At 55.6% G+C, this 13,310-nt stretch overlaps 1 protein-coding gene across 3 annotated transcripts in view; it reads right to left on the bottom strand.

The window, feature by feature from the left end:
* Positions 1-627: 627 nt before the first annotated feature.
* Positions 628-13,310, bottom strand: part of CACNG8 (calcium voltage-gated channel auxiliary subunit gamma 8) — a 28,533-nt gene continuing 15,850 nt past the window's right edge. For all 3 annotated transcript variants that reach the window (XM_070402024.1, XM_070402022.1, XM_070402023.1), the window contains exons 3-5: positions 7,876-7,959; positions 6,673-6,813; positions 628-4,132 (exon numbers count right to left, since the gene is read on the bottom strand). In XM_070402024.1, the coding sequence (XP_070258125.1) occupies positions 3,366-4,132; positions 6,673-6,813; positions 7,876-7,959 (992 nt within the window). In that variant the 3' untranslated portion in view covers positions 628-3,365. The remainder of the gene's footprint in view (positions 4,133-6,672; positions 6,814-7,875; positions 7,960-13,310) is intronic.

Consider the following 13,310-nt stretch of genomic DNA (forward strand, 5'->3'; position numbering starts at 1 on the left):
ACGTGCCCTGACCGGGAATCGAACCCTGACCTCCTGGTTCTTGGGGCGATGCGTGACCACTGAGCCACGCTGGCCGGGCTGATTTGTGCATCTCTGTGTCTGCCTCTCCTCCCCCTTTCTCTGCCCTCGCTGGTTCTCTTTCCTTTTTCTCTGTGTCTCGGTGACTCACGGAGTTTGGGTCTCTCGTCCTCATCCTTCCTCCCCCCCATCTCCCCCCTCCCTACCCATCCCCCACCTCTTTCTTGCTCTCTGGCCTTTGGACCCTAGAGTCCACTACCCCCAACCAGTTCTGCCCCCTCCTGCACCAGAGCCCCTTCTCCCACCAAACTCGTCTCAAAACCCTCCTCCCCCTGTCCCTCTTGGACCGGTCCCTCTACAGTCCAGGGTGGGGAACCTTTTCCTGCCAAGGGCCATTTGGGTATTTATAACATCATCCACTTAATCTAATTCACTTAATCCATTTATGTTGCTATGGACAAAGCTCTTAGATTTATTGAAATTTCAAACCCCGCCTGTGGTTGCCTTGGCAGGGCCAGACCAAATGATTTCTCGGGCCTCATACCGCCCGCAGGCCGACGTCCCTACCCCTCCCCCCCACCCCCACCCCCACTCCCGCCCTACACCACGTCCTCCTGTCGCACTAGAGTGTATTCCTTTCCCCTCCCTTTCAGTGTGTCTGACACTAACCCCACAGCTCACCTGCCTGGGTCCCCACACCCCCTCCAGTCTCTCTCCCTCTTTCTAGTCCTTCCACACAGGCCCCCGCGGGAAGTCCCAGCACCCAGCCCTGGTCCTGTCCTCCTCTGTTCCACCCTTTTCTTCTTTTTTTAAAAAAAATATATTTTTATTGATTTTAGAGAGGAAGGGAGAGGGAGAGAGAGAGAAACATCAATGATGAGAGAGAATCATTGATCGGCTGCCTCCTGCACGCCCCCTACTGGGGATCGAGCCCGCAACCCAGGCATGCGCCCTTGGCTGGAATCGAACCCAGGACCCTTCAGTCCGCAGGCCGACGCTCTATCCATTGAGCCAAACCAGCTAGGGCCACCCTTTCCTTTTTTTTTTTAAATAATATTTTTATTGATTTCAGAGAGGAAGGGAGAGAGAGAATCATGGACTGGCTGCCTCCTACACGCCCCCTACTGGGCATCGAGCTGGCAACACAGGCATGTGCCCTAATCTGAATTGAACCATGACCTCCTGGTTCATAGGTCGAAGCTCAACCACTGAGCCACGCAGGCTGGGCTCTCCCACCCTTTGCTGCTGCTCCGTGTTATCAGGACAGAGGACCAGGAGCCCCGAGGGCAGGGCAGGGCAGGGCCTGGTTATCTGGGGCCTCCCAGCATCTCAGAGCAGCAGGCCTGGCACCTGGGAGACCTCGGGAAATATCTGCTGAGCCAGCGAGGGGAGGCCACTATTCACCGTCCCTTCTGCGTCCTCAGTGACCTTCAAACCCCCTTCACCTCCCCCCACAGCGCTTGCCCAGCTCATCTGCCCTCCTGCCTCGCCCTCCCACAGCACCCGCCACACCCTGGGTCCTCTCCTAGCACCCACACCGATCCCACCTTCTGCCTGCTCTAAGCTCTCCCACTACCCTTTGACCAACACCCCAACCCTGGAGCCTGGAACTCCCGCTCCTTGGGCTCTCTGCCTTCTAGCTGCTTCTCTGGGCTGACCCCCCACCCCCACCTTGCCCTTCAGGGTCCCCACATTAGGAGCACTGTCCCCATGCAGCACGCTGCTGCTTCACTCCTCCAGGGCCCTGCTCCAGAGCCTTCCTCCCCTGGCAGACTCCTTCCTACTCATCCTGTTTGAGACCCTGGCTGGGCCAGGACCGTCCCCAGGAAGTTTCCCTAAGTGCTGCCCACTCCTGGCAGCCGGTGGCGCCATTCTCTTTCGAGGTGCCCAACGGGGTCCCCGCACCAACCGCCCGGCCTGGATTGTGGTTTCTGACTGCCTCACGTTTTCATCCCCAGGGACCCTGCTTCTAGCACACTCTGTCTAGCAGCGGCGCAGTGGCAAGGAGTGAATGGCTGAGTGAATGAATGAATGAATGAATGAGTGAGTGACACGGATCCCCAAGTCCCAGCGCCTCTCCCGCACATCAGACGCTGTGCCTGTGCGTCAGGATGTGTGTCATTAACTGCTCTGCTCCCACGAGTGTGCGTTTCCAGAGCCAGCGCAGGTATTTGATGCCGACTTCCAGCGTGTCTCTGCCTCTCATCTCCGAGTTCCTGCCTCCCCTTTGTACACCGTTTACGTCGCTCTCCCGCCGAGCGCCATTCACTCCTCGGCTCCCCGCGGGCCCTCAGAAGAAAATCTAAACTCCCGGCCTGACCTACGAGTCCCTGGGAAGTCTGGCCCTGCCGATGCCTCCCTCCAGCCGCATCTTGTTCCATCTGCTCACCCGCTAGCCTTCCAAGGAAGCACCTGCTGCCCCAGGGCCTTTGCACATGCTGTTCTCTGGCTGGAAACACTTGCCCCCCAGCGCCACCTGGCTGCTTGTCATCTTCTCCGTGTGTGCAACAATATCCTTTCCTTTTAAACTGGGTTCAGCCCCCCTGATGGAGCCTACTGTAGCATTTTGGACTTTTCCTAGGTCCTCATTGTAATTTACTGTTTGTGGACACCGTTGCTCGATCAACGCACAAGTTGTTAACCCTATGAGGACGGAGGGGACCCTGTCCGTTTTCCTCCCTTCTGTAGGCTCAGCACAATGCCTAGCGCTTCAGTGCAAGAATAAACTGCTGGCAATGACTGAACAAGTCGCTTTCCAGGCCTGTTTATATCCTTCAGAGCGCCGCCCTGGTACACAGTAGGTGCTTAATGAACCCTTGCAGGATCATGCACGGAAAAGTCCACGTCCAGGCCTCGTCCCTCCGCCTTCCCGCGTCCCTTCTCTTTCCCTGTCTCCTTATAAGAGAGCATATATATATATATAGTTTGTAGGTAGAACTATATATTTGTGTGTTATGGGCCCCTCTCCAGGAGTTGGGCTGGGCTGGGAGTCCCTCCCTCCCCCCGCCCCCACATGCACACAGCAAAAAACATGAAAAAGAAAAACATCTCAAAACTGCAAAAAACACCACGGCCCTCCCTCCCCCACCCAATCCCACAACAAAAATAAAACACGACGCTCCCTCGCGCGGCCCCTTCCCTTCCTTCCCTTCCCGTCCCCCTCCTTTGGGGTCCCTGATCCGAGGGTGGGGGGGCGATCCCCCACACCTGGGGGGAGGGGGCGCGGGGGGAAGGCCCAGCAGTCTCCAGCGCGCTCCCCGGGGAAGGAGGGGGCGCCTCGACCTCCCCAGCAGCCTCGTTGCACGCGCGCCCGCGCACGCGCCCGGCGCCCCCTCCCCCGCGCGCCCCTACACCGGCGTGGTTTTCCTGTTGAGCGTGTTGGTGTTGGAGGCGGCGGCCTCCTTGGCCAGGGTCCCGGGGGCGGGCGCCGAGGGCGCGGGCGGGGCGGGCGCGGGCGCGGCGGGCGGCCCGGTGACCGTGACCGTGACGCCGCCGCCCGCCTCCTTGGGGAAGGCGTTGTGCAGCGTGAGGAAGCCCGACGTCCCCCCGCGGTCCCGCTCGGCGCCCGCCCCGCCGCCGCCGCCGCCGCCGCCGCCCGCGCCCCCGGCCGAGCCCCCGGCCGCGCCGCCGAACGCGCCTCCGCCGCCGGCGCCCGCCAGCCCCGCGGCCACGCTGCCCTTGGACGGGTCGCGGCTGAGCGTGTACATGGAGATGTCCGTGGAGGGGAAGCCGGGGGCCCCGGCGCCGCCCGGAGACACGTCCCGCGACGGCGACGGCTCGCTGGAGCGGGAGCTAGAGCGGGAGCGGCGGCGGTAGCGGAAGCGGTAACTGGGCAGACGGAGGATGGCCGAGGGGCCGCTCCCGCCACTGCCGCCCGCGCCCCCGCCGGCCTTGAGCAGGTCCGAGCGGGACTGGCAGTGCGCCTCGCGGCTGCGCTCGATGTAGATGTTGACGGCCAGCACGCCGATCACCTCGGCCAGGATGAAGGACAGGCCGCCGAAGTAGAAGGACCAGCCGTACGAGTAGTGGTTCTTCTTCTCGTCGTCCCGCTTCGGGCCCGGCTCGCCCGCGTTGGCCGAGATGTACACGATGACCCCGATGATGTTGCTCAGGCCTGGGCGGGGGACGGTCAGACGGGAGCCTCGAGGCCACCCCGGCCCCACCCTAGGTCCCGCCCCCGCCCCGCCCCTAGGTCCCGCCCCCGCAGGCCTAAACTCTTCCCCAGCTGGTTAGGCCCCGCCCCCGGGTAGCCTAGGACTCGCCCCAATTGGTCCAGACCTCAAAGCGGCAGGTCTAACCCCACCCCCTAGATAGCCTAAGCCCCACCCCCAGAGAGCCAGGCCCCGCCCTGGCTGGTCTAAACTCCACCCCCTAGAGAGCCTAAGTCCCACCCCCAGAGAGCCAGGCCCCGCCCCCAGGTAGCCTAGGACTCGCCCCAAGTGGTCCAGACCTCAATGTGTCAGGTCTAACCCCACCCCCCTAAGTTCCACCCCCAGGTAGCCTAAGACTTGCCCCAATTGGTCCAGATCTCAACGCGCGTCAGGTCTAACCCCACCCCCTAGATAGCCTAAGTCCCACCCCCAGAGAGCCAGGCCCCGCCCCGGCTGGTCTAAACCCCACCCCCAGGTGGTCTAAGGCCACGCCCTTAATGGTTCAGATCCCGCCCCAAATGGTTCAACTTCCATCCTAAACTCCGCCCCAGCTGGTCCCGGTCCCCTCCCTAAGACGGCCTAGGCCCCTCCTCCCGGTAGCCTAGGCCACGCCTCCTATGGTCCACCCTGGGTGGTCCAGGCCCTCCTCTGATGGGTCTAATATCTCCATCACTTTATACACCTGGGTTTCCCCTAGACCCCACCCTCTGCTGGTTTAAAAACTCTTCATGAGATAATCCCGCTCTGGCTCTAGGCCCTGAACTTGGCTGATCTAAAAACTCTTCCTCGCCCTAACCGGTTTGGCTCAGTGGATAGAGCATAGGCCTGTAGACTCAAGGGTCCCAGGTTCGATTCCCGTCAAGGGCATGTGCCTTGGTTGCAGGCACATCTCCAGTGGGAGGTGTGCAGGAGGCAGCTGATCGATGTTTCTCTCTCATCCATGTTTCTAACTCTCTACCCCTCTCCCCTCCTCTCTGTAAAAAATCAATAAAATATATTTTAAATAAATAAAAATAAAAGCTCTTCCTTTCAGGATTATCATCCCAGTCTGGGCATCTCTCTCTTCTAGGCCCGCCCCTTGCTGGTCTAAAAGTCCTCCTTCTTAGCCCTGACCGGTTTGGCTCAGTGGATAGAGCGTCCGCCTGTGGACTCAAGGGTCCCAGGTTCGATGCCGGTCAAGGGCATGTACCTTGGTTGCGGGCACATCCCCAGTGGGAGGTGTGCAGGAGGCAGCTGATCGATGTTTCTAACTCTCTATCCCTCTCCCCTTCTCTCTGTAAAAAATCAATAAAATATATATTTTAAAAAATAAAAGTCCTCCTTCTTAGAGCAGGTCCTTTTTCTACTCCAGCCTCCAGATTGCCCGACACCGCCCCTCGCGGGTCTAGGCTGGGCTCCTCCCCAGTCCCAGGTCAAGCAAGCCCCGCCCCCGCCGATCTCTAACCATCCCCGAAGCACCCGCTGTTCTTTATGCTAAATCCTGCCCATTCTCTGTGTGCCACCAGTTCAAAAAAGCTTTCCAGCACCTCGCAGCACTACTCATTTCGGGTAGAAAGAGAGTCTTGCCCTAGCCGGTTTGGCTCAGTGGGTAGAGCGCCGGCCTGCGGACTGAAGGGTCCCAGGTTCGATTCCGGTCAAGGGCACGTGGCCGGGTTGCGGGCTCCATCCCCAGTAGGGGCCGTGCAGGGGGCAGCCGATCCATGATTCTCTCTCATCATTGATGTTTCCCTATCTCTCTCTCCCTCTCCCTTCCTCTCTGAAATCAATAAAAATATTTTTTTAAAAACCATACTAAGTGAGCCCTGGCTGGTTTTCTCAGTGGTTAGAGCATCGACTTGTGAACCAGAAGGTTACAGGTTGGATTCCTGGTCAGGGCACGTGCCTGGGTTACTGGGCTTGGTCCCCAGTGGGGGGGGGGGGGGGGCCAGCCAGGAGGCAGCCGATCCATGATTCTCTCTCATCATTGATGTTTCTCTCTCTCTCCCCCTCTCCCTTCCTCTCTGAAATCAATTAATATATAATATTAATTACTCCTTAATGCGATGCCTCACTCCGAGCTGCCTGGAGGGTTTCCCAGGACCAGCCCCTTTCTGGGTCCGCCCGGGTCCGCAAGGCTCTTTCCCTTACAGCAGGCTCCTCCCCATCTACAGCCAAATCACCTTCTCCCTCTGCGGCTTGACCTGCCACCGCCCTGCCCTGCGCCCCTATCTTCAAGACCCCAGTGATGTCTCGCGGCCCCAGCGCCTCCCTTCCGTGACCTGAACCCCCGGGCTTCGGGAACCTAAGCTCCCCGCACCCCTATTACGCGCCAGACACCACGAAGGCGACACCCACCTTGGCGACACCCAGCGGGTGGCGATGGAGTTTGGAGAGAGCCTAGAGAGGCAGGCTCCGGGCCCCAGGGGGCGCTCGGGAGCAGGGTGCACACACACACACACACACACACACACACACACACACACGTGGCGACGTGGGTGGGCCGCCCCCTCTCCCTGCCTCTCACCTGCTGCCACGAACAGGATTCCTGCCCCCAGAACGATGTTCCTCTTGGACCTGTAGACCCGGGAGGCCGCCACGCACACGCCCCCCAGCAGCAGCAGGATGGCGCTGAGGATGGGGAAGATGCTGGAGGCCCGCACCACCCCTGCGAGGGAGAAAGGGGAGGAGGCGGAGAGAGAGGGAGGGAGGGAGTGAGCGCCCGGGCGGTGGGATGCGGCCGCCTGCGGGCACCACCCCTCCTCCCCCGGCCCCCCCCCCCACACACACACACCCACCCTGTACGATGCGCCTCCTACCCGTGTTTGCCTCCACCTGTCCCTCCCTAGTTCTCCAGGTTTGCCTCTACCCGTGTTCTGGTTATTTCATTCATTCATTCATTCATTCATTCTCTCTCTCTCTCTCTTTTTTTTTTTTTTTTTTTTTTTTACCATTTCTCTACTTCTTGGTCTGATTTCCGCTTTTTCTTCTTTCCTCGGTCTATTTCTCCCTCGCCTGGCTTTTTTTTTTTTTTTTTTATCCTCGTTCACTCTCCATCTCTTTCTCTGAACTTCTCTCGTTCTCTGTGTCCTTGCCCTTCTCGCACGCTCCTTCCCTTTCTGCGATTTCTTTCCTTTCTCCAGATCCCTCCTCTATCAAACCTGTTCCTATCGCTCTGCCTCCTCTCCCTTCTGCCTGGCTCCATCTCTCTGGGCTTCTCTTTTCTTTTCTTTCTCTCTTTCTTCCTCTCTCCCTCTCCTTTCCTTCTCCCCCCGCCCCCCTACACCTGGCTTCATTCATTCTCTCTCTCTCTCTCTCTCTCTCTCTCTCTCTCTCTCTCTCTCTCTCTCTCTCTTTCTCTCTCTCTCTCCCACGCCCTGTCTGGCTTCACTCATAGCTCTGGGGTTCTCTTCTCTCCCTCTCCCTCTCCCTCTCCCTCTCCCTCTCCCTCTCTGAAGTCTCTCTCCCCCGCTCTTTGCACCCCTTTCCACCCACCCTAAACCCTAGGCAAACAGATTTTACGATTTCTGAGGGCTAAGCCACAGCCAATCGCAATTCAGGATTTGCCGTGTTCTCGGGGAGCAGTAGCCAATCCCAGCCCAGAGACCATAACGCGGCGACCAATCACCTCCCGGAATCTCTTCTCAGCCCGCCCCAAGGTCCCGCCTCCCCCCTCCCCTTTCTCCCACCGCCCCGCGGTACCGCAAATCTGTCCCGGACCCCAACGTACGGAGCAGGTACTCGGCGCTGTCATGGTCGTAGTCAGTGTCCTCCGGGAAATGGTTGATCTTCACGCAGACACCTCTTTTCAGCCCTAGAGGGGGACGGAGGTGGTGATGCGGGGGGACTTAAGAGTTGGGGGACCCCCCTGTGAGAGAAGACTCACTGCTTCCTGTCTCTCTCTCTCTCTCTCTCTCTCTCTCTCTCTCTCTCGATCGGGAGACAAACTCCTGCCTCCTGAACCTTTCCCCGGCCTCTGGGACAAGCTGTCAATCTCTTTGGCCTCATTATCCGCACCAGTATTTTTATTTAATAAAGAAAAACAACAACATCCAAAACTCACTGAAAAGCCACAGGACTCCCCCCACACACACACCCCAGCCCTGAACCCTGGGCTGGGACCCCAGTCCCCCCGGCCTTCCGTTTCCCTCTAACAGTGGTTCTCAACCTTCCTAACGCCGCGACCCTCTAATACAGTTCCTCATGTTGTGGTGACCCCCCAATTTCATTGTTACAAATTGAACATCATTAGAGCATAGTGATGAATCACAAAAACAATATGGAATTATAGATGTGTTTTCCGATGGTCTTAGGCGACCCCTGTGAAGGGGTCGCGACCCACAGGTTGAGAACCGCTGCAAGGCGCTGATTTCAGCAATGTCAAGGCGCCCTTCTAACGCTGAACTTGAGGCGTCTGCAAGTGCGTGGGAAAACGAAGGAGGCTGCAGAGGGCAAAGGAGACTACATTTCCCATAAGGCCCTGCGAAGTCCTGAGTCCACTTCTGGGGAGAGTAGCCCCGGTGATTCATGTGAGTTGTAGTCTCTTCAATCCTGCGCTTACGGAGAGTGATTGCCAGCCTCTTCCCTGGAATCACAGAGGCCCGTGAAGGAGTTATGCCTCTAGGGGTCACTCAGCCTCACCCTCAGATCCTGGACCTCACACCCTTCAGGAACCTAACACCCCATATTTGAGGACAGCTCCTGTTCTAACACATAGTTCGAGATTGGTGTATAAATTAGCATAAATATAAATACATTTTGTTTCCTTGACGCTCCAGGCTCCTTCCGAGAAACAGTCCACTCACACCTTCACTGATGAAAACTTACCCTGCAAGTGGGCAGCTCACGGGCGCCTCCTTGAGGAAAGCGTGTCCTTGGACTCGCACATGCGCACATGCATTCACTCCTCTCACTAAAGTTGGGTCCAGTTTCCCCATCTGGGGTGCAGCGGTCCCCTGCGCTACCCTCCTTTTTGGCAAGCATCGGGATGATTTATGAATTTCTTCCTAAATTCCTCTGTGTGTCTCTATCATTGCCTGGTACAAGGAAGGCCTCAAGAAATGGGAGTTGAATGAATGAATGAATGAAAAGTGAATGAATGAATGATAGCAGAAGGCGAGATTCGAGGCAGAAGATGAAAGGAAGGAGTGGGGATAAAGAGAAGGGCTGGGAGGAAGGAATATAAGGCAGTGAGTAATTCCGCTAAGAGCTAACATTGTTAAGTGGTGGAGGGACTCATCGGAGCTCCCCGGAGTCCCATGAAATAGATAATGTGATTGGTATCATGCAGTGGCCAGACACTGGGAAGCAGGGTCCCACTGTTTGAGGATGAAGCCCGACTCTGTCATGTCCTTAGTCGGTGACCTTGTTGCCATTCCTTAGGTCAATTTGCTTCAGCTCCTTTGCCGATAAAAAGGGAGGAATAAGACCTATCTCACGAGGTGGTTGTGGGGATTTAATCCAGGTAGAGATTTAGCATTTTGCCTGAGTCACCATGAAGTGCTCAGTCATGATCAGTCGACGTACCCATTGTCCGGATGAGGAAACAGAGGCACAGAAAGGCTTCATCAGCTCACAGCTGCTGGGTGGTGGAAGCAGATCCAAACACACAGCATTGTGCCTTGCTTGGATGTAAGCATATGGGCTGTTCACCACTCTATCCCCAGCACCTACCTCGCACCTAGTAAGTGCCTGGTAAATATTTTCATGAAAGAGTGATTGAATGGGCCAACGAGCATATGAAAAGGTACTCAGCATCACTGATCATTAGGAAAATTCGGATCAAAACCACAACGAGATACCACCTCCTACCCATTAGAACAGCTACTGGGGAACGCACACACACACACACACACACACACACACACTAAAAATAGTACGGAGTTCCCTCAAAAAATTAAAGACACAATTACGATATGATCCAACAACTCTCTCCTTTGGGGCATACACTCAAAATAATTGAAAGAAAGGGCACACCCATTTTCCTAACAGCATTATTCACACGCCGGAAACAGCCCGAGTGTCCAGCAATGGAAAAATGGATAAAATGTGGTATATACATTATCATGGAATGTATTATTCCAATATACAGTCAATGGAATATTATTCAGCTGTAAAAAGGAAGGGGCTTCTGACCTATGCTATAGCAAGGATGAACCTTGAGGATATTATGCCAAGTATGCCAAGACCGGTTTGGCTCAGTGGATAGAGCATCGGCCTTCGGACTGAAAGGTCCCAGGTTCGATTCCGGTCAAGGGCATGTACCTTGGTTGCGGGCACATCCCCAGTGGGAGATGTGCAGGAGGCAGCTGGTCGATGTTTCTCTCTCATCGATGTTTCTGACTCTCTATCTCTCTCCCTTTCTCTCTGTAAAAAAATCAATAAAAATATATTTTAAAAAAATATGCCAAACACAGAAAGACAAATACTGCATGATTCCACTTCTGTGAGCTACCCAGAGGAGACACAGTCAGAGACCGTGGCTGGGGGAGCGGAAGTGGGGAGTTACTGTTTAATGGGGGCAGAGTTCCAGTTTTACAAGATGGTAAGAGTTCTGGGGATGGATGGTGGTGACGGCTGCACAACACGTGACTGTACTTACCACTGAACTGTGTACTTGAAAATGGTTAAAATGGCCCTGCTGGTGTTGCCCAGTGGTTAGAGCGTTGGCCCATGCACGAAAGGGTCATGGGTTCGATTCCCGGTCAAGGGCATGTACCTGGGTTGCAGGTTTGATCCCCAGCCCTGGTTGGGATGCATGGAGGCAACCAATCAATGTGCCTCACATCAATGTTTCTCTCTCTCTCTCTCTCTCTCTCTCTTTCTCTCTCTCCCCTCCTTCCCACTTTCTAAAAAAAAATATATATATCAAAGGAAAAGATACCCTCAGGTGAGGACTAACAACAACCAAAAAATGGTTTAAATGATCAGTTGTATGTTCTGTGTATTTTACAATTTTTTACTTTTTTAATTTTTTTAAAATATATTTTATTGATATTTTACAGAGAGGAAGGGAGAGAGATAGAGAGTTAGAAACATCGATGAGAGAGAGACATCGATCAGCCGCCTCCTGCACACCTCCTACTGGGGATGTGCCCGAAACCCAGGTACATGCCCTTGACCGGAATCGAACCCGGGACCTTTCAGTCTGCAGGCCGACGCTCTATCCACTGAGCCACACCGGTTTTGGCTGTGTATTTTACAATTTTTTAAAAAAATGATTGACTAGAACCCGTGGTCGGCAAACTGCGGCTGGCGAGCCACATGCGGCTCTTTGGCCCCTTGAGTGTGGCTCTTCCACAAAATACCGACTTCTGCGCATGGGCCAGGAAGTTTCAATCGCACTGTACGTGGGCGCCCGAACGTGGTATTTTGTAGAAGAGCCACACTCAAGGGGCCAAAGAGCCGCATGTGGCTCGCGAGCCGCAGTTTGCCGACCACTGGGCTAGACGAACGCATACACACTCTCAAGAGCAGACTCTGACCCGTCCGCACGTCCGTCCACACGTCCGTCCGCAAGTTGGTGAGGTGTGGGAGGTAAGGTTGGGGGGTTCAGGTCCCCCCCCACTTTCCTGAATGGCATCACAGTGCTTCTCTCACAGCATGAGCGACCATGCAGTGAGCCCGAGCACGGACAGCCCGGGGTGGGGACTCTCAGCGTCAGGACGGCTGCCCTTCCCGGGGGGCTAACCTCTCGCCAGGCCCTGCTCCCGCCGTGGACAGGCAGTACCGCACTCAGTGCTCATGACGAACCCCAGGGTGCCAGGCAATAACCCCCTGCTCTACAGATGGGGAAACTGAGGCACGGGGCTGAGGTCCCACGTGGATGGTAAGTCACAGGGGGGAGAGGCGGGGGCAGCTGGGCCTCAGAGGCCGGCATATCGGGGGCAGAGGAGCCCAGGCTCAGAACTCACATGCCAGGGACCCCGCTTCCCAGCTGTGTGGCTTAGGGACGTGAACGCCACAGCCTCGGCTTCCTCACTTCCAAAGTGAGGATGTGGCCCTGGCTGGTGTGGCTCTGTGGATAGAGGATCAGCCTGCAGACTGAAGGGTCCCGGGTTGGATTCCAGTCAAGGGCACATGCCTAGGTTGCAGGCTTGATCCCCAGTAGTAGGGGGCGTGCAGGAGGCAGCCAATCAATGATTCTTTCTCATCATGGATGGTTCTATCTCTCTCTCCCTCTCCCTTCCTCTTTGAAATCAATAAAGAAAAATATATATATATATATTTTTAAAATATTTTATTGATTTTTTACAGAGAGGAAGGGAGAGAGATAGAGCGTTAGAAACATCGATGAGAGAGAAACATCGATCAGCTGCCTCCTGCACATCTCCCACTGGGGATGTGCCCGCAGTACATGCCCTTGACCGGAATCGAACCTGGGACCCTTCAGTCCGCAGGCCGACGCTCTATCCACTGAGCCAAACAGGTTTCGGCAGAAATATATTTTTTTAAATGTTAAGTGACAATGATGGTACCAATAAAGCCAGCCTGCATGTACACCGCCCCCCCCCCCCCGCCCCCACCACCACCACCAAAGGCCTTCCTTTGGCTTCCAGGACACTGACTTACCTCATTTCCCCCAAACCTCTGTGCTCACTCCTTTCTCATCTCCCTTCCTGGCTTCTTGGTGTCTCTCTGATTACTTTTTTTTTTATATATATGTTTTTATTGATTTGAGAGAAAGAGAGAAACATCAGTTGGCTGCCTCCTGCACGCCCCCTACTGGGGATCAAGCCTGCAACCCAGGCCACACCAACCAGGGCTCTGATTACCTTTTAAAAATATACATATTTTTTATTGATTTTTTTACAGAGAGGAAGGAAGACGGATAGAGAGTTAGAAACATCGATGAGAGGGAAACATCGATCAGCTGCCTCCTGCACGCCCCCTACTGGGGATGAGCCCGCAACCCAGGTACATGCCCTTGACGGGAATCGAACCTGGGACCCTTCAGTCCGCAGCCCGACGCTCTATCCACTGAACCAAACCGGTTAGGGCACCTTTTTGTTTGTTTGTTTTAATACATTTTTAGTGATTTCAGAGAAGAAGGGAGAAGGAGAGAGAGAGACAGAAACATCAATGATCAGGGAAAATTATTGATCGGCTGCCTCCCGCTTGCCCCACACGGGGGATTGAGCCGGAAACCCGGGCATGTGCCCTGAC

Source organism: Myotis yumanensis, unplaced genomic scaffold (assembly GCF_028538775.1).
Source record: "Myotis yumanensis isolate MYYU_CA2020_CCGP unplaced genomic scaffold, mMyoYum1.0.hap1 SCAF_23, whole genome shotgun sequence".
Lineage (NCBI taxonomy): Eukaryota > Metazoa > Chordata > Mammalia > Chiroptera > Vespertilionidae > Myotis > Myotis yumanensis.